Below are 27,322 nucleotides of genomic sequence, written 5' to 3' on the forward strand. Positions count from 1 at the left end.
AACAAATAAATACATGGTACACACAACACAAAGGAGAAATTAAGAGGGTAGGGGGAAAGAAAACAATACAACAAAATAGTGACGTGATTGTCGAAAATTAAAAATCTCCTTACAATGATTCAAACTAGTGGTGCTGTCGATGAACGTGGTGCTTTCACGGAATTATCTGGATGATTTAGCTTCTTGGAGTAGTGAACATTCATAGTTTACAATATACACAAGCCTCTTATGTATTGTTTCTCAGAGTTCGTTCTTTTTCTGTCATTTTTTTTCTCATTTTTCCTTTTTTAAACAATGCAGTTGAGAAGGCAAAAGAATTACGGAGAGAACAAAATATTCCCTGTTACTTCTTTCTACATTTACGATGGATAGTGTGCATTTGATAGAACTATTTTCTTTTTTTGAAGGGCTAAAATGCATAAAGCTTTAATGAAGATTTCTGTACATAAAAGCAACTGTTCCAAATCCTGTGTCAAACTATCTTATACAAAAAGAAAATCAATTCAGTTCCTACTTTAAAGGAGTGCCCATGTGTGTATCAATGCAGTCTTAACCCTTCTGCCCCTGCCCCTCAAAGCCGGGTGAACTGGAAGACACTTTTTCCCGGCCCCATTTACATAATCCACTGAAACTTTTTTTTTTTTCTCTTTTTAAGTCGCATTGATCCTCCAGAAGTCAGCAGCTGCCTTTGCTGTGCAAAACAAAATATTGAGAATAAATAGTTTCTTTCTTTTTTCTTTTTAAAATTATTCAGTTTAAGGTCACCAGACTTTAAATGAGTGACCCTGCAGATTTATAAGGCATTCTGCTCAGCAGTCTTTTAAATAGTCATATATGAAAGAGCCATGCTACTGGTTTGGACTTGGTCCCATCGTCGGAAGGACTCCGCACTGTCATACGTGGCTGATGGACTGGATGGCACTGGATTCTGCAGCGGCTCTCGCCATACTGTGCCACATGTTGGGAGAACTGTGGGATGCAGAATGAAGGGAGTCCTTGTCGGAGAGAGAGAGCATCATGGCATAGGCCTGGATGGGGACAGAAGAAGGACAAGGAGGTCACACTGCCACGGCGGGGATCTGAGCCTTGACCTGCACCACCCCCAGGCTACAGCCACTGGGCTCCACTTAGTTAAAAAAAACCAAAAAACAACAAAATGCTTTAGGTAAAACCACTGTCAAGCCTTTCACTGACACTTTTGACTCACTAATAGTAATAATAATTTCTGCTTTCATCTGGTTTCACAAAGCTCAGAGAAACCTTTGATAGTCGACAAGGCCCCAAAGTCTCCTTTGCCTTCAGATTCTTGGCACAGGAGGCTCTTTTCAAGAGGCTGAGGCATCACATTATCCCTTGTCTCGTCCTGTATTTCACCAAATATAACAGTCTCCTTTGCTGACCTTTCATACATGCATATTCTGCAGTTTCTAAAACAGGAATCTTTTAAAGGAGATAAAACACCCCCATTTTAATTAACTAATGTTTAGAAAACTGCAAGATATAGCACAAGGATACCATTTCAGTTAATGCTATTTGTAAAACATGCTGAGGACCTAGAGGTGGTACCATCCAACAGGCTATTAAAAGAATACCAAAAAAAGCCAAGCCAGCCAGAAGATCAAGTCACATCCCTGTTAAGCTGCAGCTAAACTCCACAGCATCAGTGTCAGCAGAGTGGGACTAGTTCTCACCATGGAATTTCTGTGGGCAGCAGGCAGAACAAAAACAGTAAAAAAAGTAAGAAAAAAGTATGGGAATCCTCTGCTCTCAGGGAGCAAAACCCACTACCAGGTCTCTGGGGTGCAGTGGGACGTTGGGTGAGCCTGAGGTTTGTGGACATGGAGCACAGCCCTGTCTGACAAAGCTGGAGCAAGCCTTCCTGACAGACTAACAGCTTAATCCTGCAGGTATTTGGTGACAATAACATTTTAACCGAGTTAAGCTTTTACCTGGGATTTGGATTTCCTGTACAACGGTTGCTTGAGATCCTCTGGCAGCTGGGAAGCATTGAAAGCTGCCAATTCAGCTTCACTGTATTGATTTTCTTCCATTTTCCTCATTTTGAGGCTATCTGTGAAGTGCCTTATGTGGTCCAAAGCTGAAAGTCCAGTCTTATTATACTCCTCTTCTTTATACCTACAGAAACACCATAGAGGTTTTAAATGTCAATTAAATGATCCTTTCTGCATTCCCTCATCTTCTCAGATTTACACATCTGAGCAATTTCCCCCTTTTTCATGTTCAGAAACCTCCTTGCCTGATGGAATGGTGATCCTGAAAAAAAAAGGAATTCCCTTTCCTTTTCTAAAGAAAGGGCAGCTGAGTGGGGGAGGAAGAGTTTGTCTCTCTCATGGTGTCTCCACAGCCTTTCACAAGGCCATTATGAGAGATCCAGGACGGTTCACGGAGCAGATAATGTCTCTCCCATGGAACTGTCTCACCCTGCTTCCTGTCTCACCCAGAACCTCACAATAGCTCCCCAAGCACAGTCAGTTTTCCTAACAAGGGCTCCAGACTGCATGAAGAGGCTGAAAGCAGGGCTGGTGTTGACCCAAACACAGACGCACGTTGCTATTGTGAGTGGGAAGCGGCTGCTCCAGACCGGTTCCCACAGCAGCCGGTTTGGTGCTGGCACTCTTGTATGGTTTATTGTTTTTATTCCACCCATTGGGCACACCAATACTCGGAAGGAACCAACCTGCCAGGGGAACTTTTGCAGTTCATGTCCAAAGTACTCGTTTCCTCATAATCCTCCTCGGGAGTGCCCTCATGCATGTCACTCGTCGCAGGCTCTTTGACTGCTTTCCCTGCCATTTCGCTCTCTTCATCCTCTTCATCCATCATTACTTCATCTTCTGCCTCCTCGTCATCCAACAGATCCGAGTTCTGGCTGGCTATCATGGCTTTTTCATCCTTAAAGTGGCTGCCATTCATTCTGAAAGTACCAAGACAAATGCAAGCTATAAACACAGATCAGATATGAAAGCTTCTCATCGGCAGTTTCCTGGAGGCAGATCTGAAAAGCATCTATCCCAGCAGAATAAAGTGATATCTGTATTTTATATCTTGCTTAGCTTCAGATATTCAGGCAGCATTTGAGAAAATTCCACGCGGAAATCAGTGGGACGTTGCAGCACCATCATGGGATTTTCCTGTTATCCTACTAAAACTACTGTTCTAACAGAGGCATATTCAGATAACCATTCCAAATTTTCTCATGAGTTATTTCATCTCAAGTTTCCAATCATACATGTAGTCTGGGCAAAACAACTCACTGCCTTTTAACCGAAGCTGTAGGGGCCAAGAAACTGAAAATCAGATATGACATTTTTAACCAAAAAAGGCATCCAATATTGCATTCATAGTTTTAAAGTCAAAATTGCATGCTTAATTAATTTTGCAAGTTACCACCCCTTTGAAAGCCATATTGCTTCACTCTATGTATGGATTTCGTACATGGGAACCTAAGGGACTTCAGCTGAAGACCTGAAGAGTGGCCTCCTATATTGCCTCTGAGCTGAACTAGGTTATTGACTGATTTGAAGGGTAAAAAGCAGTGAAAAGAAAGGTCATATGGCAATTTAAGTGCATTTATTCTTATTAAATGAGTAATTGCAGCAATACACACATGGAAAACCATTTGGTCTACACGCTGTTATTATGCTGCCCTTTGCTCTCAGACAATGACTTCTCTTAACTACTTCCTACAGGATTTTTATCAAGGACATAATACCCACACTGAAGTAGGGGCTCATTTGGTAATGGTCTCAACCCTGTAGGATTCAAAGCATCCGGCACTGCACTGTGTCCATCACATCAAATGAGAGCTAAAGAAATTCATCACCACGGCCTCAACAAACACCCAAGCAGAGGCACAGTGATGTGAATGAGCTGCACCCAGTGGAGCCCCCCCCCCCAAATTCATACTACCACTGTATCTGCCCCCACCACATCATGTAGCACAGAGGCCTTGATTCATCTATTGTTCTCATTGTGCAAAAGGTCCTTAATTCTTCCAGGAATACAGTTACAAAAATGGAAACCTTATTGTCCGCACGCAGTTTGCTTCAGACACCGTGTGCTTCAAACTGTGCGGGACAATATGGGATAGACCCAACGTTGGAGCAAGATAAGATGAACCCTCACAGCCTTGTTGGTGTTCAACATTTGACTTTCTGCTGTAACAGATGGATTTTCTGAGGCGAAAAGGTGGTTTCTGCCACAATAATAGCATCATTTTCCTAAACATATTAGTTTCATCTATGTTCTGAGCAAATTCCAGCTGACTGCCATCAGTTTAGTATTGCATTGAAAAAAATGCTCTAGGGAACAGTCTGTCTTTAGAACAGTATCAAGAAATCTGAGGTTGTGCAGAGTAGGGAGAGCTGAAACAGCCACCTCCCTCTAAGATCATCAGAGAAATATCTCTTTATCATCTTTTATTTAAATAGGCAGAAATAAGAAATAGCTGAGCACAGTTTGGGCTGCCAGCTTACTTGTTATGCTCAATTGAGGCTGCTAGAAATGAAAGGGAGATGGACTACAACCAAAGTAACAAAAGCCATGTGATTAAGAAAACAGATTCTCTAATTATGCTTTCAAATGCAACAATTTGCCAGGGATAAAATATCCGTCAAGAGCAGTCTGAAGTGCCAAATTTAGAAAGGAAACACTGAACAACCCAGCAACCTTTCCACTTTGCTGACTTCCTGTTGGAGGACATGTTGAGACCAGATGTGCAAGAAAAAAAATCCCAAGCCCTCATTGCCAATCAAGATGGAATGAAATTTGAATATGCATGTAATCACTTAATCCAATACTTTTGTGGAAATTATGTTGTGTCCACCCTTTTTATCCCTTCACTAAGGCATCTAGAAATTGAGGAGACAGCAAAGTTTGTTACCAGCAGTAAAAATTTTTTGATGTTGATAATGTAATGCCAATTCAAAAGGGAAAATAATGCATAATGCAACGCCTATCCCAAAGATATATGTGGGGCTCCATCCCACAGCCTTTTCTGCTTAGCTGTACTTTTATTAACTGAAAATATTTAGAAGCGGTCTCTCTTCTGTTAGTTCAGAAGAATTCAAACACCCATATACTTAATAAATCTTAGGAGAAAAAGCTCTCTCACATGCTGGAGCACTGTGGACTCCCAACACCCACCCACAGCCTCACAGGCTTTTGGCTACTCAGCATCTTTCTTGGGATTGAGTTACTTATGGGAAAGGACTTTCAGCTACAATCTTTAATTTGATCCAAGAATTTAGCTTGGTCTACTTTATTAATTACACAATTAAATTGCACTTAAATCCTAAGGCTCCATACATTCAGCCACAGGATGTAGAATTCACCTGTTCTGCCATGAATGTAAAGAGAAGGAATTTTTCAGCAGACTTAAATCAGCGGTGGGAGCCTGAAACTGAGAACTCCAGATACAAGAAGAAATGTGTTCACAGATGGAATCTCTTGTCCAGCATCTGCCACTTGGAACATCTTTATACAAGGTAGGGAGGGAATCAACACATTTCCTTTCCTAAGACACCAAGGTGGTCACTGGAGCAACCAGATTCTAAAATAACTCTGGAGCCAGGCCTCATCAAAGATGAACAATCAGGTCTGCAGACCTGGAAAAGGAGCAGTGGGCACCTTCTGAAGGCAGAGCAGACACAACTCACCTCTCCTCTGAGTTTCGGGGGGATTGATTGTTGTGGTTGCTGTTTCCAATAAAATTCCTAATTTCTGTGAAGTAAGAGTCTTCCTTGTCATCTAGGATTGCCCCTGTGCTTTCCAGTTCTGAGTGAGGTGACGATGTTGCAGTACCTTAAAACAAAACATACGACATCTGTTGCTGTTCCTTTACATTTTCTACATTTAACAATTTATATCAAAATGAAATTGAAATTCTAGTTAAAATGGCTGAGAGCCAAAAGTTGGTCAGTGTGAATTATCAGCTTTTGGCCATAAAACCATTAGTAATTATTCATGGGCAAAGGTAATTTCAAGCCAAAATGATCTGGTTGCATGCTGGGTACCATTTGCATGATTTATCATCACTTTTGCCATGTTCCTATTTCAGCATCTCCTTCCTGCTCCTTGTGATTCCAAGACTGTCCATTGATAACTGTCCTTCTTGGACCAATAGCTCAACTGAGCAAATGGAACTTAATTTTTAGCTATCAGTTATTCAGAATTGTTCAAAATATGGAGCAGCCATTGACATAATAACCCTGGTTCGTTACACTGAGAAACCAGTGTCAGATGCCTTTCTCTGAGCACTGGGGAAGGGACAGCTCTACATTCACTGCCTGCCCCTGGTTATCTCCATTGAGGCAAAATGCAGACTGAAAGGACTGCAGAGAGGGTTTTCATTAAACCCTGCAGACTCCCAAACCAGCCCAATGCCATCCCCTCCTGCCACTGCTGTGCTGCTGCACTGTGCTCTGCAGTAACCAATTTTCTTTGGGGCTTGAGAGGCACCATTAGCTCCATAATAGCCAGCACTTTTCAGCTCCTGACAGTGGGAATATTTCAGAAGGTGCCAGGAAAATCTTTTAGAGTGCCCCCTGAGACTCTAAATCTAGGACTCCTATTGAGAGCCAAGTGATTGCAGAGATGGGATTAAACCAGTTTTCCCAGTCTGTTCCCAAAACACTATGGGTTGGCTTAATTAAAACCAAAAGAAAAGACATCATCCAGTGGTCTTACGTTATACAAGGGGAGAGTTTGTGCTGGGATTTTCAAAGCACTTTAAATGTCAGCAGAACTTAGGCACTTACATATTTTGCCACCCCCCACCTGTCGGAGCAGCATGTGCCTGTGGACACTCAGCAGCTCTGACAGGGAATGGGCAGTCCCTGAACAGGGTGACATGGGGCAGGCTGGGGACGGAAGAGACAGGAGGGAAAAGACAGGACATACCAGACATGTTCCCGTTCTCGTGCTTTTTTAGATGTCTGTCAAGATTGGTTTGTTGACCAAAACACCTGTCACACAAGTGACACTTGAATGGCTTCTCTTTATTGTGGATGTTACGCACATGTCTCTGCAGGTTAGAGGATATGCTAAAGGATCTGTCACAGTATTTGCATCTAAAAAAAACCAACAAAACAAGTGGGTAGGAAAGAGTTTGTTAGTAGCTGGAAATGTAAGATTTGTCCTAAGATACATGAAGAGCCTTCTGGGCTCAGCGTCAGCACTCGACCCCATTTCCTTGTTCCCTACTGAGGCTCAATCCTCCCTGACATAAAGACAAATTCTGGCTAACTGGAGAGCTGTGCTCTTGGAATGGAGACATAACTTCTATGGTGGGGTTTTCAGCTTTAATTCACATTAGATTTTATATGTTAAATATTGCCTCTAGGAAAGAGCATAATATTTCTGAGCTAATGGCATCAAATTAGCTATGGTAATTGAGTCCCATGTTTTTAAAAATGTTGCATGCAAACTTGGGAAGTTTGAAAACAGTAGAGCAATAACTCTATTGTTTCATGTGCTGCCAATACAATACAATTAAACACTTTTGGAAAAAAAACATGAAACAGATCTCTTCTAATGCTCAAATAAGGTAAAAAGGGCTATTTCTTTTCCTATTCTAAATTATACCGTGTGATTAAATCTTTTCTTGAGGAATTAGCTTGCTTGATTGCTAATCCCAGAGGAAATTTGGTTATCTTGCAAAAACCAGCAATAAACAATCCCAAACTTTAATACTGTGCCAACGTGAGTAGTTTAGTCTATCACTCTGGTACCAGAGGCATCAATTTTCATACTCTGCAGCGATTTGGAGTCCCTAAAGCCTTTACTGTATTGCTCTTTAAGCCATTACTAAGTCATACTATAACTATTCCAAATTCTCTGGCTGGCAACTAGCCAAGAGTCTTCACCACTTTAGTTTTTCAATCTTTCACTTCTCCCGTGCCTCTCTTACACTTGTCAATGATGTCAAATTTTTTTTAGTGCTGAAATCGCCCATTATGCTGCTAATTGCTTGTGGCTTTTATGCAGTGGATGGGTATAATATACATCAAGACCTTTCTTCAATAAAATTAGATGTGAATCTCATTTCCCAAAGAGACTAGATGCAAAAAGCATATTGTTTCTTCACAAACAATGAGCTTACTCTGCTCTTTACAGCTCATAAAATACAGAGATCTGTGCATTTGTTTTACTGGAACATGAACTGGCCTCTTTCCAGTTTAAATTAGCCTTTCATTCTCAATAAGGTGAAGCTTTATATACATTTCTGCATGTGACTGTCCTGGATTCAGTATCACACACATATTCTTATCAACAGGAGAGTATACCCACATGGGTTTAGAACCTCAGAAAGGGTTCAGATTAGGCAGGAAAAAAATAAATACAGTAATGCCTTTGCAACGAGGACCTTTCAGAAATTGTATGACTGACAAATCACCCAAATTTAGGCTGCAAATAACACCACAGGACTACAATTAAAAAAACAACCTTTTTGCAAGGGAAAATACCTCCATGAGCCCTACTGAACATCACTTCAATCACACTGGTTCAGCAGTGCCAGCCACCCTTCCAGAAAAGGCAGGACTTGGGAAGTTCCCCAATGTTGGGAAGTTGCCCCAGCCAAAAGAACTTCACAGACCAAACCCCTCTCCCTTTCTGCAGCTTCACCCCTGAGAATCAGCACCGAATGCACAAAACTCTGAGACCAAAATGCAATGGTGGGTCCAAAGCTAAGGAGGAAGAGCTAGAGCTGGTCCAGCAGGGATGTTGAATTCCCTGGCTTTATTCACAGAAAATGTCTGCATTGTAAGGCACCCTAAAGCCTGGCCACAGCACAGACAGGGGTGAGGGGTGTGGTACCTATAGGGCTGCTCTCCAGTGTGCGTCCTCAGGTGACGGGTCAGGTTTGCAGATCTCGGGAAAATCTTGCCACAGTATCTGTGATAAGAAAATGTTTGATAAGACAACACAACCTTCAGTGTCTTCATCCCAGTTTGAGCTGCAATGGATGCACAGCCCAAATGGAACATCACGACATGGTCCTACTGGCATGGCTCTGGTGCAACAACATCTCAATAAAAGCATTCAGCAAATGTAAGGGGTCAATACAAACACAAGAGTGGGGCTGGAACTGCTGGCACCAACCAGTTTTGCTTGTGCAGAAGCAAGGGTTATATGAAAAATCTGTTTTAAAGATCACCCCAAGGTTCTAAGCCCACTGGATGATTATCAGCCTCATTCAGATTTGGAATCAAGAGAATCTGTAATTAAAGCCTTGAATTTCTGCCTCTGTGTAAGCAAATTTCAAGCCTTTCAACCAATTCTACGTGTCAGCAAAAGTGACATCGTTCTGTGCATTGAATAGGATCAGAGCAGACAAGACTCAAAGACCTAATCCATCAAGGTATGTTTCTATAACAACATGTCTTGAAAGAAGGCGACATGTTTTCAAAAAGATCAGATAAACCGATATGGCAGTGTCAAACGCCTGCACATTCTGGAGATGATGTAGAAACCTAAACAGTGCAATTTAAAAACCATTCTCCAACCTCGATAATATGTCACAAGGAAAAAAAATGAAAAAAATTATCGTGAGTTCTCCCCCTTAGCTCAAGTAATGTCTTAATATTCAGTTTATAATTGGCCCATTCTGTTGAGGACACTGAGCCCATTTTTGCATTGGGGCAGAGCACACACAGCACTCTCTTAAGTGGATGAGGGTGGTGGCTGCTCTGTGCGAAGACTTTGAAGATTGCGTCCCTTCACTTTTAACATCCCATTTATTTTTTCACAACATGATGTATAAGCCTTCAAAATACCCACACAGCTAATTCCACTCTCCTTGACAAAGCCCCCATTCATTTTGGGTGCACATTCAAAGACTATCTTCATTGTGGGGTTTTTTTTTAAGTCCATACACACAAGTCCTAATAAGTCATGTATTTTATCACTGATCCCTTTGGATATTAAAACCAGAAGCCCAAGAGAAAACACGTCTGTAGTTTATGATCAAAAAAATCAATATTGAAAGCACACTTTCATATATGAAAGTGATGAGAAAATTTGGAAAAAAAAGAATTGTTTATATAACAGTTTCCACCTCATTTATCAAACTGCTGTGATACAGGGTGATGCCCTAGGATTTAGCTTTTATATTTTTCAAATCCTGCACTGCTTTAATGTACAACTCTAAAACTCCCTATAGAGTATTAGCTTCACAATGGTCAGACAAAACAATTCCTCTGGGCCTGAAACTCAAGGACACCTTGCTGTTTCAGGCCCTGAGAAATGTTAACAACAGTGAATTGGGAGGGGCAAAGTTGGAGTGAATTACTTCATTACTTGAAATTGTAATTGGAGGATTAATCCCTGATGTGTAAATGGACTTAAAATTGTCTGAAAAACTTGTGACCATTGTTCATCTTAGGTGTAGCCTATAGGAGGATTCTGGCTGCCCAAGGTGTATCTATTGAAGGCCTTTAATAAACATCCATTTTTATTCTCTGCATCTTGTCTAGCCTCTCTTCTAGGTAGCCACTCCAAGGCATCAAGGAAGAGATCTTTGTTTTGTAACACCAATAATTTAATAAACAGAATCACTAGATTGGAAGAGACCTTCAAGATCACTGAGTCCAGCCCATGTCCTAACACCTCAACTAGACCACAGCACCAAGCGCCACATGCAATCTTTTTTTTAAACACATCCAGGGATGGTAACCCCACCACCTCCCGAGAGAGATTATTCCAGTACTAGATCACTCTTTATGTAAAAACCTTTTTCCTAATATCCAACTTAAATTTCCCTTGACGCAGCTTAAGACTGTGTCCTCTGGTTCTGGTCAGTTGCTGCCAGGAGAAAAGAGACCAACCCCACCTGACCAAAGCCACCTTTCAGGAAGCTGTAGAGAGTGATAAGGCCACCTCTGAGTCTCCTTTTCTCCAGGATAAACAGCCCCAGATCCCTCAGTCATTCACCAGCCTCTTTGCCCCCACTGGATGTGCTCAAGTATCTCAACGTCCCTCCTAAACTGAGGGGACACAGCTGGACACAGCACTCAGGGTGTGGCCTCACCAGTGCCAAGTACAGGGCAAGAACGACCTCCCTGCTCCTGCTGGCCACACCATTCCCGATCCAGGCCAGGAACCCCAAAGGGAAATGCTTTCCATGTTGGATGTCAGAGCAGAGGGGCTTGGGGCGGGCAGCGCGGGGTGGCCCCAGGGCTACCTGCAGGTGTAGCGCTCCTTGCCCTTGCGCAGCAGGGTCTCGGGCAGGGCGCTGGGCGGCGCGCGGAAGTTGAACATGGATGGCACCGACTGGATCAGCTCGCTGGCCTCCGGCTTCAGGGCGCTGAAGCTCTCCAGCTTCTCGGCCATGTTCTCTATAGCTGACACCTGCAGCAGGAGAGAGCACAGAGCCCACCAAGGTAAATAATCCCCTCGGCTTTCTGCCCCCACCGGGAACCGGGAATGAAGAGAACATCGACTGACAAGTGAAAGAAGAAAAGGGGAAAAAAAAGCTGCAGTCTTGAAAATTATGGGCCACAAAGATAATAATCAGCCAGTGTTTCTTCTTATTTTTAAGCCCCAGCTCCTATAAAATTCCAGGATTTTCAGTCATGCTCTGTGGTTCTGTGCCTACAAATCTATGCATCCCATCTAAATCACTGAATATTTATTACCAAATGAACAGAAATATTAATTGAATTTCTAATTTTATTTTTCTAAGGACTTGCAGAGGACACAAATTGCAGAGGAAACCTTATGAACACTCTAGATCAACCAAGGGCTGCAACAACCCAGATCCAAAGAGGCTCCATCAATGTCCCAGCCACATCCAACCATCTGGTCCAATGTTCTAGCCCATCATAGCCAAAGACCATTAGATAAACACAGAAGAAATGAAGCTTTGGTGGGTTTGGTACTCTGTATTCACATTACCTGTTAGATGTCTATGCTATTTTTCTACCTCTTAATATTCTTACTCTATCTTTAGTTGTTTGTAACTCCTATGTGCTTTGGGATGTCTTCACTCTTGATTAGATGTCTGTAATTTGCAGGAAGTAGGGATTAAATAATTTCTGGAGAGCAGTTTCCTTTAAGGTGTCTGGAACAGACCATGAAAACCTCCTCCAAAACCTCAAACATTGCCACTTGAAGAGTTCAAGAATGCTTCTCAGCCTACTGACAGGTGAGAATAACCATCCACCTCTCTATAAAACTACAAAAAAATGGAAAAAAAAAAAACAAAAAAGCCAAGCTCTCATCTACTTAGCACAAAAGCCACAGCACGAGCCCTGTACAAGATCTTGCTTGTAATGAAGAAGGAAATTATACAAGATGTTGAATCCTTCTCAGGTGGAACACCTCCACAGACTGTTCTTCAAAATCCATAAAAGGTTCCTCTGATTGTTGGAAAACTGAAATTTTAACTGGAAGAGCTGGGCATTTTTGCAGGTTTATTTAATTTTATTTTCATTGGCAGAATTACACGGTTGTCTCCTGGCATGACTTTTTCCATGCTGGTTAGCTCTGTCTTTGGGTTGGGTTGTTTTTTTCCCTTTAGCCTGTAGCCTGCCCTCTCATTTCATGCTCAAATTCCTAATGCTGAGTACAAATTGCAACGTACAGGGTACCACTGCCAATTTGCCAAATGTCTTTCATCAAACACAGTGGAAAAAAATAAAAAATCTCAGAGGGAAGTCAAGATACATTTACTTGTCAGGCAACAAATGTGAAAGCATTGCAAGGCAGCAAGGGCTGTAAGCTCTGGGGTTTGATTCATAATCACTCAGCTGCTAAAACATTCTCCACAGATGCAAGTGGACAGCACATTTGTCAATATGAAGGATTTTGACATGTACTGATCACAGGCATGAGATATGTAATGATGATGCTGCTAGGAGAGGAGGTAATTCTATCTCAGCACCGAGATGTCATTATCAACCCATACACCTCAATATTACCATGTATTTCTTTTTATATGACTTCACCTTCTCCTTTAGTTGGAATTGATTCTTAGAGCTTTTAAAACAGTTGTTCCACTGCCTTTAATTCCTTCTAATTTTTCCACACAAAAATTCACTCATCTGTTTAAGAACAGCTGAAAATAAATGGTTTGAATGAAAAATGCCCTTTGGCCTTCAGGCTGATTAGCAATGACAAGACAGTGCATGGGTTATGATATCACATATTTATGGTGAAGAATAATAAGGATACTGATAAGTATAATAAATGTTTTATTTATGTATATTTAATATTCAAGTCCATTTCATTATCTAGTGGGTTTAAATCATTTTTGGATCACAATTTCTCATGCACATGCTGCCAGCCAGTAATATTTTAAAGCAACTATTTTGCCCTTTACATTTAAAATGGCTTAGTCATGCTGATTTTTGTTTTAGTTATTTCCAGGATTTTACAGAGTAGAAACTGAGATGAACTTTTGTTTCATGCACAGCAACACAGATCAGCTCTACCTCCAAGACTGCCTCCAGGATTACATCAGTCCCAAAATAGGTATGAAATCAGCACCTAATCTTAAATCCCTCATCGAGAGGAAACACAAGCACTTCCAATTATTTTAAAGTATTACTCGCTTTCTAAAAATATGTTCCTCGCCATAGGAATGACTATTGTGCCTGCTGTTTTGCTGTTTAGTTGTTTGGGTTTTTTTAAAGCCTGACTTATGTGGTGAACCGGTATGATTTATATTTTTCAAGAACTGCACCAGCACCAATGGGAAGCGTTTGGCCCCACAGCTTTGCTGATCCAAGGCACTGTCACTCCATTGCTGTCAGGATAATTATAGCTGGTACTATCTGCTGCAGTTAGGGCTCCCAAGAACCAAAACCAGGGCATTTTCTTAAGAAGTCCTGTGTGAAGTCTCAGAGGCTTCAAGATGCAAATCCCTGTGGTAAGAAGGGTTCCTGGGCTGTGAGGGCATTTTACAGCTCATGAAATCCTGCAGCCTTGATCCACAACGTGCTGTCCATCACCTCCAGTGCAGGCAGGCAGCCCCTGCTCACCAGTCTATTTGTAAAATACCAGCTGAGCAGTAAGAAAATCAGGGGTTTTGCTTTCAGGACTAATGCAAACACCAAAACCAAGCAGGAATTCTAAGTCTGCGACGTGAGCTTTTGGGAGCTGGTACTCTGTGCCAAGCAGTGGCTCCAGGTGACAGCCAGGAGAGTGGGAAAGGGACAGATCTCCCCACTGCCACACCCCAGCACAGGGAGGTGCAAGAGCATTAACTGGAGGCTGCATCTCCGTTCCATCTCTGCTGCTCCCATTCACTTGGTTAAACCTTTTCAAACCCATTAATATTTCTGTCAAGGAGAGCTCACCAATTTAATTAGGTGCATATGAAAAGACACAGGCTTTTGTTCCTTCTAAGCCTTTTGTCTGATATTTTTTGTGGGGTTTTTTTAGTATTGTTATCACAAATTAATAACCATTCCTCATTCAGGTTCTGCTCACCATTCATGGGCTCAAGGGATTGGGGCACAGCTCCCTCAAGCATTTTTTTTCCCTGCTGAAAAAATCAAAATCTCCTTAGTCTCGTTTTGAGTGGAAGCTGTTCCCTACCTGTGATCATCATTGTTGCAATTTTCTGTGTCTCTTCTAATTCTACTATGGCATGTTTGAGGGGAATTTTAGCTGTATTCAAGACCTGAAGGCAGTATAACATAATGAAGCTTTCAATTCCTTTCTGCTAAGCACTCAGGTGATATTTTCATATAACTACTAATTTCAAGATCTTTTTCCTGAATGATAGGAGTTAAAAGTCACACTTTCCCCTTGATATTAGTAGGTAGTTACCGACATTGACTTTTATTGCTGTTTTAATCCTGGTGACTCAGCTTTCTCTCAATCTTCTGCAAAATCTTCATAGTCGGTTCTGGATTTGGCTACTCACAGTAAACAGTCACAAACTCTCTTCCTGCTCACCCTTCTTCAGACATATACCACAGCTGGGCGCCCAGTGACACCACTGGTAATCTTCAATGATTGCAAAAATTATATTTTGTTCTTACCCTTTCCCCTCCCTCTTTTTTTAATGACTAAATGTTAACCCAGGAGATGACTTTCCTTCTTCCACAATGAAACTCCCTCTTCCAGCTGAAACACAACTGAAGTAGCTCTTCTTCCTTCCAAACACTGTTAGTATTGATAGCAAAGCAAGACATGCCTCCACAGGAGCTGTGCTGGCCATGGAGATGCTACTCAAGCCACCAAACTCCTGGAGAGAGGTGTTGGTGAGGGTGTCTGTCCTGGGGGGTTGGGTCGGTGCTCATGGTCACCTCCCCTCTCCAGGGGACCACCAGGGAGGCAGGTGTGTGGCTAAAGCCACCAGCTGTGCTTTCAGGGAGTTCTGCACCCCAGCCCAACACCCAAGGGCTGTGGTGATCCCTGAATGGGGCACGGGGGGGGGAAAGCACTGCTTGACCCCAAGGATTGGATTAGTGGAATTGCCATGCCCATGGAGAAAGTTCTCGGAGGAGGCAGCAGAGGGAGAAGATCCTGTTACATATTTTACATACAGCTATTGCCTCACCACGTGCGCTCCTAATCTGCCATCAGTGAATGACAGTGTTTTATATAGAACAGCAACTTTTGATTTACATATATAAGAGTTGTTGATTCTATCTGTGTCCAGATGTCTGGAAAAGGAAGCAGCTTTCCCCCACCTCCCTGAGAGGCTATTAACCTCTGACTGACGCAAACTAATGTGCAGTCACAATTCCCCAGTTCCAACTCAAAAATGCAGACATTACCATAATCGGCTAAAACAAGTATTTATAAACTTTTAAGCGGGCAAGATATCATCAGCAGGGGCCTTGAACATTTGTCTTAAAATTTATTAACCAACCTAAGAAAACGTGGCATAAATAAAGCGAAGGTTTGCTGTTGCTGTTTTTTAAGAATAATCTGATGATATGAAATAATCTCGCAGACAATGTCATGAATTACATGACCTCATATTTGACAAACGTGACTCCTTCACTGCTACTATCACAAAAACAACTGACTTTATGGCCAGACCTCATGGGAAAAAAACTGTTCAAGTGTTTGCTTTCTATTTTTACTACTGTTATTTGGGGAACTCTTCAAAATCCAACTGCTAAAGCTCAGAATTTCTCCTTCCCCCAGCTGAAGTTATAATGTTGCCTCTAAAATCTGCAATTTGTGAATCACGCATGTATTTGGACAGCCAGCCCTAGAACTTGGCTGAGTTTTATTCACGTTCAAGGGACCTATCACATGCAGCTGAGCTTTATGAAGCAGTAGCGAGAAACTCCTGCTGATCTGCAGTATGGCTCCAAAATAACTGGATTTGTATGAATGCAGTTAGTGGGGAACAAGCTCAGTTAACAGAATGGATCATGTCCCAGAAATAAGTCCAGTAAAACAAAAGCTCCGTTAAGGCGCTCACCAAATTCCTTTCCATTTATTTGTAAAGTTGTTTTAATTATTTACAATGGTTCTTCATAAACCAAATATTATCTGCCTAAAATTACAGAACCTCCTTAGAGCAACCCTCTCCTGATGGGACCAAAATGGCATGAATAGATCAAATTCATCCTGATCTATTCAAAAGAGAGTGTTGCCCATTGATTTGCACCATAGGGCTCCTGCCAGAAAATGAAAAATCAATGGCAAATAATCTTGAAATATTTGGCACATGCAACTGGGAATTTAGGTGGAAAAGCTTGTGTGACATAACCAAATATCTCAAGATAGAGATTCATCCATGACTCAGCATCCTGCTCAGTCACTTCATGTTTGAAACACCTATTTCTGCTGGAGCTGCTCAAAGTGTGAGCACGGCCAGGAGACGCACACTCACAAAAGGAGCAGGATGATGGAAATGTGAGGACTAAGCCAAAGTCAAGGAAATCAGACAGAAGAAACAGACTGCACTGTGTTTTTCCACTTCCCAAACCTGATGAAGCAAAGCCACTTTTCTGAGAGCACAGGATTAAGGGTACCTGGACCAAATCACAAATACCACTTATGGCCCCTTCATGTTCTACAACGAATTTCCCAAACAAAATATTTGGGAACTGTTGGAAGCCTGGATACACCTCCTGTGCTCTCCAAGTCTGGCATCTAACCCATCTCCTGCTTGCTGAGCTCCTGCAGCACCTCTGGGTGCTCTCAGGAGTCGTTCAGTGCCTGCTCAGCTCCTTCCAGCTCAGGCTCCCAGAGCGTCTCTGCAGCTGCATAAAACAGCTCTTCCCAGGAAGACAGTTGGATTAAAATCTACGTGTGCACAGAAAGCAAAGGCCCAGCACTGCTCTAGAGGTGTGCCAAGGAGGGCACGGAGCAGAGGGCAGGGCTCAGAGCCCATCTGCAGGGGCAGCACCTCCAGCAGCCCCGTGCAGGGATGCACGTGCAGAGGAGCAGAAGATCTCAGTGCTCGCTGTGCAGAATTCTGGCTTTGCCTGGTGAAATGAGTCCAGGTCGCAGTGAGAGCGATGAGCAGCAGTGAGTCAGGACCCCAGCCCTGCCTCCTGGCTCCAGCTGTCCCCTCCAAAGCCCAAAGGCTGGGAAAATCTGGGACAAGTATTTATGGGTTCGGCGCTGCAGCTGAGGAGCCAGCAGTGCGAGAGCAGAACACGGTGCTTTTGGAGTTGCATCTGCAAAAGCAGTTGCTGTGGCTCTTTTCTTTTTCTTGTCATGAACAATTCAGATGCATTAAAAACAAGGTTTTATAAAAATAGAAGAGAAAGTCCAAATTTATCCCGTAACGCACTAAAAGCACAATTCCTGTTCGTGTAAGGAGGATGATGTAAGTATACACAGAGGACAAATTTGACCTAAACACAGCAAATAAAGGGGTGTTTTATTTCTGCTTTAAGCACTGCAATGAGCAATTAGGCTCAAAATTTCAAAGCTATTAGAGTGACTATTAAGTGACTAACTCCCACTTGAAGTCAAGTGAGGGAGAAACATCAAATCCTCCTAGACCCTGTATTTTAATGTAGATTAAATATTTATTAACTATTGCAATCTAACAAGATTTCAGCCTGAAAATTTCACTGCAATCTCTGAAGGAAAATGGCTTGGAACAATTTCGGTCACATATAAACAAAGACTGCATTCTGCAACCCTCACTCAGGTAAAGCTCCCATTGCCTTCACCAAACAAAACCAGCAGGATCAGGTGCATAAAAATAAAGCCAATTTGACATAAGAGCATATTTATCTGCTCAGCTGCAAGACCCTGTAGGAAAGAGTGGCATGCTCCATAATTGAGAGGTAAGTTATCTTTCATATTGTATTTTTCTTATGCAATTTATTTCACAGTGATTAAATCAAAAATATAAGCAGTGAACTTACCCAAATTCTTTGATCAGGCAATTGGAACTGGGAGCAAAATTGAAACAAAAACAACACATTATTCCTGCATTGGAATCCTTATTGCAATCAATCTACTTATTTAATGATACTAATTAAAATTATTTTCTGAATGATTTGTTGGAGATTGGTGTTATCTTCCTAAAAATACAATCCTTGTAATGGCAAATTATTGTGAAATGCCATTAAATGATCTAATTTTCATAGCTTTTGGGCACGGGGAGGAATTTTGCCCAGCCAGAGATAAGATACAGATGTCAGGGTTTATGTCTGTAAGTTCTAGTTCAGAAACCTATTTGAAAGATCCATCTCCTTGCTGTCATATTATCCAGTTAAGAAATAATAAATTCTTAGTCCCTGAGATGGTAATTTTCAGGAATGAATTCAACTACAAGACCACAAGCTTTTAGGACATGAACAATAAGTTTGTAAATATTTTAAATCCTGTCAGAAGAAAATGAAAACTTGCAGAGCACTCCCCACCTGTACTTTTACAGGGGTGAACAGGACTATAAAGGAAAAACAGCTCTTCTGGAAGCCTTCCCCAGCCCCCCATAAATACCTAGCCAGATTCTGCCTTTGCAAACAGGAGTGTCCTTTCTGTTCTATTAAAGTTTGCAAGAAAACATTTTGACATTTGCTTTTGTGACAGGACATGTGCTGGTGGTTTGGTTTTCTTTTACAATGTTTCTTAGTGCCTGTTACACTCCTGACCTCTGCATCGATCCAGCTCACACCAAGTTAAAGACATTATCCCTCTCACTCAGGTAAGTGATGAAACCAAAGCTGGGCTGTGCCATGGACTCTATTCTGCTGCACAGTGAGAAATGTGGAGGAGGGGGTTCTGCAGAGCCAGCCCTCCCTCCTGCCCCTGGGGCTGGCTCTGCCCCACTTGGGCTGGCCCTTGGTGACAGCTCTGGGACCTTCCAGGGCCACCAACAAGAGAACTGATAACCCCCTGGGACAAAACACGATGTGTGGAAGCCTGACATCACTCCCATTAACAGGGAAATGTCCAATGTCTCCATTTCACCCACACATCCTCACCCGACTCCCAGTTCCCCAGGGAACTCAGCTACACGAAAGAACACCCAGCTCCTTTCCTGCCCAGAACAGCCAAACTCCAAACAGTGAATTTTACCCCAGCAGCCCCTCTCCCACCCCCTGACCACCCCAGCTACCACTGGCATCAGTCCAACCTGCAGCAACACCTTCAGAACCCCCAAATCCAACAGCACTGAACCACTCTGAGTTACAGCTTCTGAACAGCTAGAGAGCACTAAGCAAAACAATCCTGCTCTTTCTATCAATGTAGTATCTAAAATGTCCTCATTTAAATAATTTGCTCATAATTTACAGATCCTTAGCTGCTCTAAGAGAATCATTGACTCGATGGGGAGGAACCAGCCATTTTTACAGCAGGGACAAAAAGCACATTGAGGTCCTTTGTGCATTTGTGCATTAACACTATCTGCTACTAAAGGGGAATTTTCACTTGTTTTGCCAAATCACCAGATTTACCTTATTTAAGGTAACTCAGCAGGAGGTGTTAAGCTGCTATTAAACCTTGCACTTAAATTCTCAGTAATTTTAACACATCTTAAATTCTTATTTAATGCTTATAAATACATACATAATGCCATAAATGCTTACAGCATGTAAATACTACTAAATACTTTAATACTTGGATCTTTGTGCAGACATTGAAATTGGAAAGGGGTCTTTTTGTGCATCTGCAACCATATAGGCTACCAGCTGCTCTTCCCAGTTCTGCAGAAGTGCCATATTTCAGAGTGTATTCCATGCAAGTTAGGACATAACAATTTAGGACTTCATTGGGGGAAAAAAAAAAAAAAGCAATTGGTAGCAGAAAATTGGGCTGTTTTCCTGGGAATACAGAGAAACCTGAACCAGAGACAGCAGTTCGAGGTTGTGTACTTAAAATAGAGGATGTGTAGTGGGTGCCATTACTAAGATGAAACAGCCCACAGTCAGCAAGGAGTTCAAATCTGTAAATACCACAGAGAATTTTATTTCATGTGTGAGATTTAACTGAGATTTTCACCAAAATCTCCTTGAGCAAGGAGGAGGAAGACAAAATGAGGGTGCAGTGCTGGTGGAGAAAAGCAATGTATAGTTTGCATATAGCTCTTCTTGCTATACCAAATAGACATCACAGTTGTTAAACTGTTTTGGGACACACTCTTAAATGTTTTTCATCCAGGATTGAGGTCTGTGAACGATAGCCCTCATAAAGTCTCTCTTCAGGAATGGAGGAACAGGGATCCTTCACACACTGCACACATTGCAGCTACCACAGCTGCTACCAAAGAAACCATGGAGCATTTGCACTATGAAGCTTGGAAGTATCAGGTGGAAATTTTTTCACTTTTATGAGAGTCCTTAAACAAAATAAAATCCCTTTTAAAGTGGGATGCTAAGCTTTGCTGGCCTTACTGCGGATCTGCATCTACTCCTTGTAGTCAATACTGACTCTCCTTGCTCAGAGCACAGGAGAGTGCTGAAGACATGAGTGGCTGCAAATGTTGGTAACTACGTTATGGTTTTGGAGGAAAATGACTCTAAAAGACACATTCAGTTCAAATCTGGCTTCCTCTATAATCAAAACATGTTGTTTCATCTGCAAAACATCAAGAAGCTCAGAACAATGCTTATGCTTTTCCACCACAATGGTCCAGCAAAAACTGTGTGCTTTAGGAAATCCAAAAATGACTAAGACTGCATTCATTTCTCTGCACCTGCTTTGAAGCATCAACAGGCTTGTTTACAACATCAAAATTCCCAAAATACTTACTTGTGGATGAAACAAGAATCCCGGGGAAGGTCTCAAGTATTTCTCTTTTAAAGCTTCCAGTGGGTCAGTTAGCTTTCTTTTTTCTACTCTGTAAATGTTAAAATTAGATTTGGTTGTGATGAATCAGTCTCAGATATTAATAATCATACAGCTATTCAGGTTTAAAACAGGCAACTACACATCAAACAATTTGTTTCTAGGAGATAACAGTAAAAGTTAAGGATGGATACTCAAGTCTCAATTCCCACACACAGCTCATTACTGCCAGGGTGGGGCTGGGAATCACCTTCAAAGCAGATTATACCATTTATATAGGCAATAACCCATTTAAAAGATTGATAGCCATTATAATAGGAACCAATGACTAGCTACCAAGCATTTCCATAAAGAACTAAGACAGCTGAACACACTCAGCACTAAGAGGAGAGGAATTCAAGGCAACAGATTCTTGACCAAATGGTCCCTTGCCATGTGTCCACACATGACATCACAGCCACCACCCTGGAAACCTCCCCTGTGCACAGCCAAGGTCAAACAGGGCTTGTAGGAGCACACTGAATCTGAGGTGCCAGCAAATGCTGCAATTCACTCGTGGCAGCAAAACCCAGCCGGGATAATTCAGAAACAGTGTGGAAATTTGAGGGTTTTGCTTTTTCTGTTACTGATGTGCGTGGTTTCATGGATGAATTATGCTGTCTATGTGTAGAGGTAACTTATGGCAAAGGAAGGCTCAGAAATAACTGGCCTTGTGCTGTGCTGCCAGAATTTGTAGAGATTTCATTAAAATCATAGCAACGTAGGCTCACGGAATGGTTTGGGTTGGAAGGGAACCTAAAGATCATCTAGTTCCAACCCCTCTGCCCTGGGCAGGGGAGTTTACAGTGCAATTTAATTAGCTGGTAATGCAGGGCCATAAAACACGGATCATTATTTCCGCTGCTTCAGGCATTTTAAGTGAATATGACGCAAAGAAAACTTATGGTCTAACACAGATATCAATCTGGCATGAATAAAGCCATCTCAGTAAATAGCATCATATCCTGTTTCTTCACAATGCAGACTTGTTGTCTTATGCCCCAGCACTCTCCAGAAACTTGGCCCACAGCATTTCTTTTTCAGACAAAGTAATAAATTAACATAATTTACATGGCAATGTCCTTTTCTTTTTTACAGGAGGCTGTAAAATCAGTCATTTATATTACAGATAAATATTTTTATGGCTAATATTTCTCTAAACTAATTTAGATGCATGACTTTGACTCGTTACAGATATAAGAGCAGAAAGGGCAAAGGGGGGCTGACACACCCAGGGTGCAGGTGAAATTCACATCCCAGTGAGATCCATCTCAGTTCTGCTGAGAAACATCAGGAGGTCTGGATTTTACCACTGGTTTTTAATATCTCTGCTCACTGACAGTGTGTACCTTTCAAAGCCAACAGTGAGGCTCCCACTGATTTCACAAGGATGGGGATCTGCACAGCCTGGCAGAGTGGAAGGTGCCCCTGCCCATGGCAGAAGGCTGGAATCAGGTGATCTTTAAGGCCCCTTCCAACCCAAGCCTTTCTGTGATGATTCTATGACTAAGGAGCCCACTGGTGAGATTTTGTACACACAAGGGCGCTGTGCCTTCAATTCTACAAATTAAATGCCAGAAGAAATCCACCCGGTACTCAAATAATAGTAAAAAAAGGCAGAAATTATTCTCAATTTCCATACTTTTAATACACTTTAGGGCCAATGTGTTTCTTTGTTGTACTTGTGAGAAACTCCTCTTGAGTTCAAGAGGACCTGGCAAAGTAGAGTACAAGAGGTACCCTGGGGAGAGGCACTATCATCTCCAGGGTAGGCAGAGTTTTGGAAGAAAATTAATTGCAGGCAAACCAGTGACATAAAATACAAATCAAATAAACAAACACTCAATATTGATGCCAACTCATTTATGGGTAAGAGAATATATTCAACATCTGCATGTCAAGTTATGACATGTCATTCAGGTTAAACTAATGACTCCTGGCAACGAGGGCTTGCTAATTACAGTATTGCCAGTCCTGTGGATCGCTTGGAGCAGTTGGGATGAGAGGAGGGACATGCAGGTCAGCATGTGGCCTGGGTCCCCCATGCCCTGGCAGTGCAATGGCACCTCCAGGGACACTGGGAGGGGACAGGCTAGCAGCCCTGGCAGACCTGGCTGCCTGCACCAAAGGATGCTGAAAGGCAGCAGAGGGTCCTTTACCTGTAGATGGGATCCATGAAGAACGGGGTGGGCCTGGCGTGCTGCAGAGAGGACTCCGAAGCTTTCCTCTGCTCGAGGTCTCCTCCTTTCTTCTCTCCAAAGACGTGGTTCTTCCGAGGCTCAGCTGGTTTTGTGCTGCTGGCTCGGCTTCGGCTGCCCATGCTGAGATCCAGCGGCTGGTCCTGGCTGGATGCAGAGGGGGCTGCTGGCTTTGAGGGGATGGGAGTAAGTGGCTTCTCCTCCTTACGTTTTATGGTGAGGTCAAAGGGAGACTCAGAGCTTCCCTTTGGGATCTTCTTAATTTCACTGGGTGATTGGGGCTCCACTTTCAAGGGTAACGGTCTCAAGTCTCTATCAGGAAATGGATACATTGATTGAGAGAATGCTGGAAAAAACGGGAGGGGAAACATGGAAGGGTAAGGTAAGGCTCCGACTTTTTTGTCTTGCAGCCCCACAAGTCCTGTTGAACCAAAGTACTTTTCAGCAATAGAAGCAATAGCCTTTATAGAATCATTCACCGCTCCTGACACCGCAGTCTGCTCCTCTAAGGATGGTGAGAAAATGGAATGATTGCTGTGGTCTTTCTTATTATTTATTGACGCCAGGCTCTGCAGAGAGCTTACTTTTTCTTTGAACATTTTACCATTTTCTTTAAATTTCTCTTTCTCACTTTCAATGTCACTTTCCAGATCAGAGCCCGAGGTGGTTTCCAGGTCACTGCCACTGGGGGTACTGACATCGTCAAGGTCAAGGTCACTACTCTCTGACTGGTCACTGAGTTTCTCATGCGGCCTCTCTTCAGAGGACCCTTCTGGTTGAAGCTCCACTGGCTTATTCTCCCCTACTGATGGTTGTTTATTTAGTGCCTTCAAAATATCCTGGGTGGCTGGCAGTATCTGAGGATTTGTCATGAGGGGACTTTGGCTTTTGTTTGTCTGATCTGCGCTCGGAAGTCCTTTAACAGGAGAACTAGTAGGTAGCAAAGGTGGCCTGTGGTACAAGCCTGAAGGAAACAGACCGGGGAAGCTAAAAGAAAATCCAGGAGCTGTTGGAAAGGTAAGACCAGCAGGATGCCTATTGGCTCCAAAATAGTCAGCAAGGCCCGGATTTGCATGATTCATATTAACCATGGACGTTTTATCCATAGCTGGGGTTCCAGGAAGAGAAATGCCTTGGCCAAAAAATCCTCCTGCTGCAAAATGGTTCTTGCCCTCACAAAATCTCCTGTGTTTATTTAAGGAAGACGTAGTGCTGAACATTTGTCCACAGTCTTTGCACTTGATTTGGGTTCTGCAATCAGCATGCATGCGCTTATGACGACAAAGGTTTGAAAACTGAGTATAGGATTTATGGCAGACCTCACCTGTATGTAAACAACAACAACAACACATCTCAGGCTTTGTAGTAATTGCCCCCACCCTCAAAGCTGTGCAAATAACACCACTTTTCACCCACCAAATGTCAATGAGGAAGCCGTAGGGAGAGGTCTGGGCGCACAAATGTACAAAAACAAAAAGAACTGTACTCTCCAAAACAAGGCGTCCGAGCACACAAATGCCAGAAGGCAGCACCAAAACCCATTCCAACCAAGCAGAAAAGGTCTGGAATCACCAAAAGACACGCTCTCCTCATTTGCTCTTTGCATTGCACAGTGCTGCACATTCAGTACCATTATTCCATGTTGCATTAGCCCCCAGAGCCTCTCACAAGCCACAGCCCTGTGCTGTGATCCCACATGAACCTGTGTGAGAGCACAGGTGTCTTCAAATGGTATCCATTTATGTCACTATTCCCATGTGGAAATGAATCATTAAAATAAATATTTGCAGGGCCAGACAGAGATGAAGCTGCCTCACAGAGCTTTCACTCTGCAAGAATAGGAAAGAGGTGAAGGAGGAGACAACCAGGTATTTACTATTTCCAAGTATAATTGTAACAAACATTTTCTTTTCCCACTTACAATAAAAAATTTAAACTCATGGAAGTCCAGGCTGGAACCTGGAAAACCTCAGTACTCTCATATGTCCAATGCATTTCTATTCATGTAACACATACAGTGCTTATGGGTGCCTGGGATGCTGTAAGTCTGAATTCCACATCTTAACTCTCTTAGTCATAATATTGCTTCTTTGCCTCTTGCACATGACAAGACAGACCATGTTTCAACAACAATTTCCTTTAAGAATAAAAATCTCTTTATTTGCATGTCTGATTCTCAGTAAGAACCTGATGAATTTCCTTTAACTCTGGGATGAGAATGATTTCAGTCTCACAAATGCAGCATTTGGGAGAAAGCCTGGGAACACACAGGGGAACAGATCTACCTTGAGGTCAGGGCCTCATCTAGCCTGTGACACTGCACGTTGGAGCTCAGCTTCCAGCAACCTTCCACAGTGGGGGTCAGTCACATCACTGAGGCAAACACTGATTTTGCAGGATCCTCATTTTCAGGCTGCTACAAATCTTAGGGAGCAAATTGGGGCAGCAATCAAGTTAAGAGTCTGCAAGTACAAGTGGGGTTTGGAAAAGGGCAATGCTTAGCTCCCTATTTATGTCCCTTCTTGGCATCTTTTGGATGAGCAGGAGCATCAGGCAGCTCCTAAGGCTGTGCTGTGTCTTGTACTCTTCATTATACCAGAATTTGTCTGTACCTCTGCACTACCTTGCTTCTAACAGTATCAGCTCCAGACTTGTTTGAAAACAAGGCAGCACCACTATCAGCAAGCACTGTTATCCTTCTGCAATAAATTCTTTTTTTTCCTTTTCTTTCCCCAGCCAGGAAGAAGTGTGGCCACTTTATTTTTATTTAATTTGTGTTATATCATAAACTCTCATCTTTCACACATCAAAGCCGCACAACAATACGCATTGTGTATTCTGAGGCCTTTTTAACAATCATTTTCATGATTTGAGACGGTCTGACATAATTTACAATGGCTCTATTTTAAGCCTGCAGAGGAAACTGAATTGAATGTATCCCATCCTGCACTCTTGGTTCCCATGAACTGCAATCACGTCCTCTAACTTCCACTTGCACCGGGGCCCACGCTAACCTTCCTGCTCCTCCAAATCCCTGCCCTTGAGAAACTCCACCGCTTGTTGTCATCTCCTAACTGTTTACCTCTTCAGCAGCCTGCTCCATGCCTCACCAACAATGCTCCTATTGTTCCCGGGCCTGATCCTGCCCCATCCACCCGCTCTTCCCCTGTTCACATCCCACACTGACATCCCCGGGACAATTCGGGGGGTAAACGGTGCAGGATCGGCCCCAAACACAGGAAATTTGCAGCGCAGTAATTCAGGAAGAAGGTTTGTTTCTGTGTATCAGTTACTGTTCCTGCTGGAAATCTTCATTCACAAGGAAAGGCAAGAAAGAAGAGAGAAAAAATCAAAATATAAAGTGAAAAAAAAAGAGAGGAAAAAATATGGAAGAGAAAGAAATAAGAGGGACAAGAGAGATGAGATTATTCTAGTTTCTTGAAAATGGTTGATTTTCTCTTGTTAAGTAGATTTTGCCCCTTGAAAAATAATTTACTTGCCTATTTAACATAGATATATTTTTATTTAATATAAAACTATTTATCATTCATTTTTGCAATCATGAAGCTTTGATTTTTTTCTGCAATTTTCTCCTATTTTTAATCTAATTGCAGGCATAAGATTTCTGTTCCACACTTCAGGGTACAGAATCAGGCCCCTTACCTTCACTCTTGAGGCTTTGCACAGCAATTTGCCCCAGCCCCCATCACACTGCTCACAGAAACCAAAATTAAACTGACCCAGATGGTGACTTGAGTGTCGCATCCATAGGTTCACACAAGCTCCATCTTGTTTATAATTATCAACCTTCTCCTCTCCCATTTGTAAAGCAGGATAAACCATATGTATTTTTCCAGAAAAAGAATTACCTCAAATGTATGCATTTCCAAGGATAG

At 42.4% G+C, this 27,322-nt stretch overlaps 1 protein-coding gene across 5 annotated transcripts in view; it reads right to left on the reverse strand.

Moving 5' to 3' along the window:
* Positions 1 to 604: 604 nt before the first annotated feature.
* The window catches only part of MECOM (MDS1 and EVI1 complex locus), a 35,668-nt gene continuing 8,950 nt past the window's right edge, over positions 605 to 27,322 (reverse strand). For 2 of the 5 annotated variants that reach the window (XM_062499061.1, XM_062499063.1), the window contains exons 5-14: positions 23,388 to 24,750; positions 21,154 to 21,241; positions 18,321 to 18,347; positions 11,204 to 11,370; positions 8,839 to 8,916; positions 6,922 to 7,091; positions 5,679 to 5,823; positions 2,699 to 2,935; positions 1,950 to 2,136; positions 605 to 1,028 (exon numbers count right to left, since the gene is read on the reverse strand). In XM_062499061.1, coding sequence (XP_062355045.1) covers positions 894 to 1,028; positions 1,950 to 2,136; positions 2,699 to 2,935; positions 5,679 to 5,823; positions 6,922 to 7,091; positions 8,839 to 8,916; positions 11,204 to 11,370; positions 18,321 to 18,347; positions 21,154 to 21,241; positions 23,388 to 24,750 — 2,597 coding nt within the window. In that variant the 3' untranslated portion in view covers positions 605 to 893. The remainder of the gene's footprint in view (positions 1,029 to 1,949; positions 2,137 to 2,698; positions 2,936 to 5,678; positions 5,824 to 6,921; positions 7,092 to 8,838; positions 8,917 to 11,203; positions 11,371 to 18,320; positions 18,348 to 21,153; positions 21,242 to 23,387; positions 24,751 to 27,322) is intronic. The other 3 variants (XM_062499062.1, XM_062499064.1, XM_062499065.1) reach the window with 2 other exon arrangements.

This window comes from Cinclus cinclus, chromosome 10 (genome assembly GCF_963662255.1).
Source record: "Cinclus cinclus chromosome 10, bCinCin1.1, whole genome shotgun sequence".
NCBI lineage: Eukaryota > Metazoa > Chordata > Aves > Passeriformes > Cinclidae > Cinclus > Cinclus cinclus.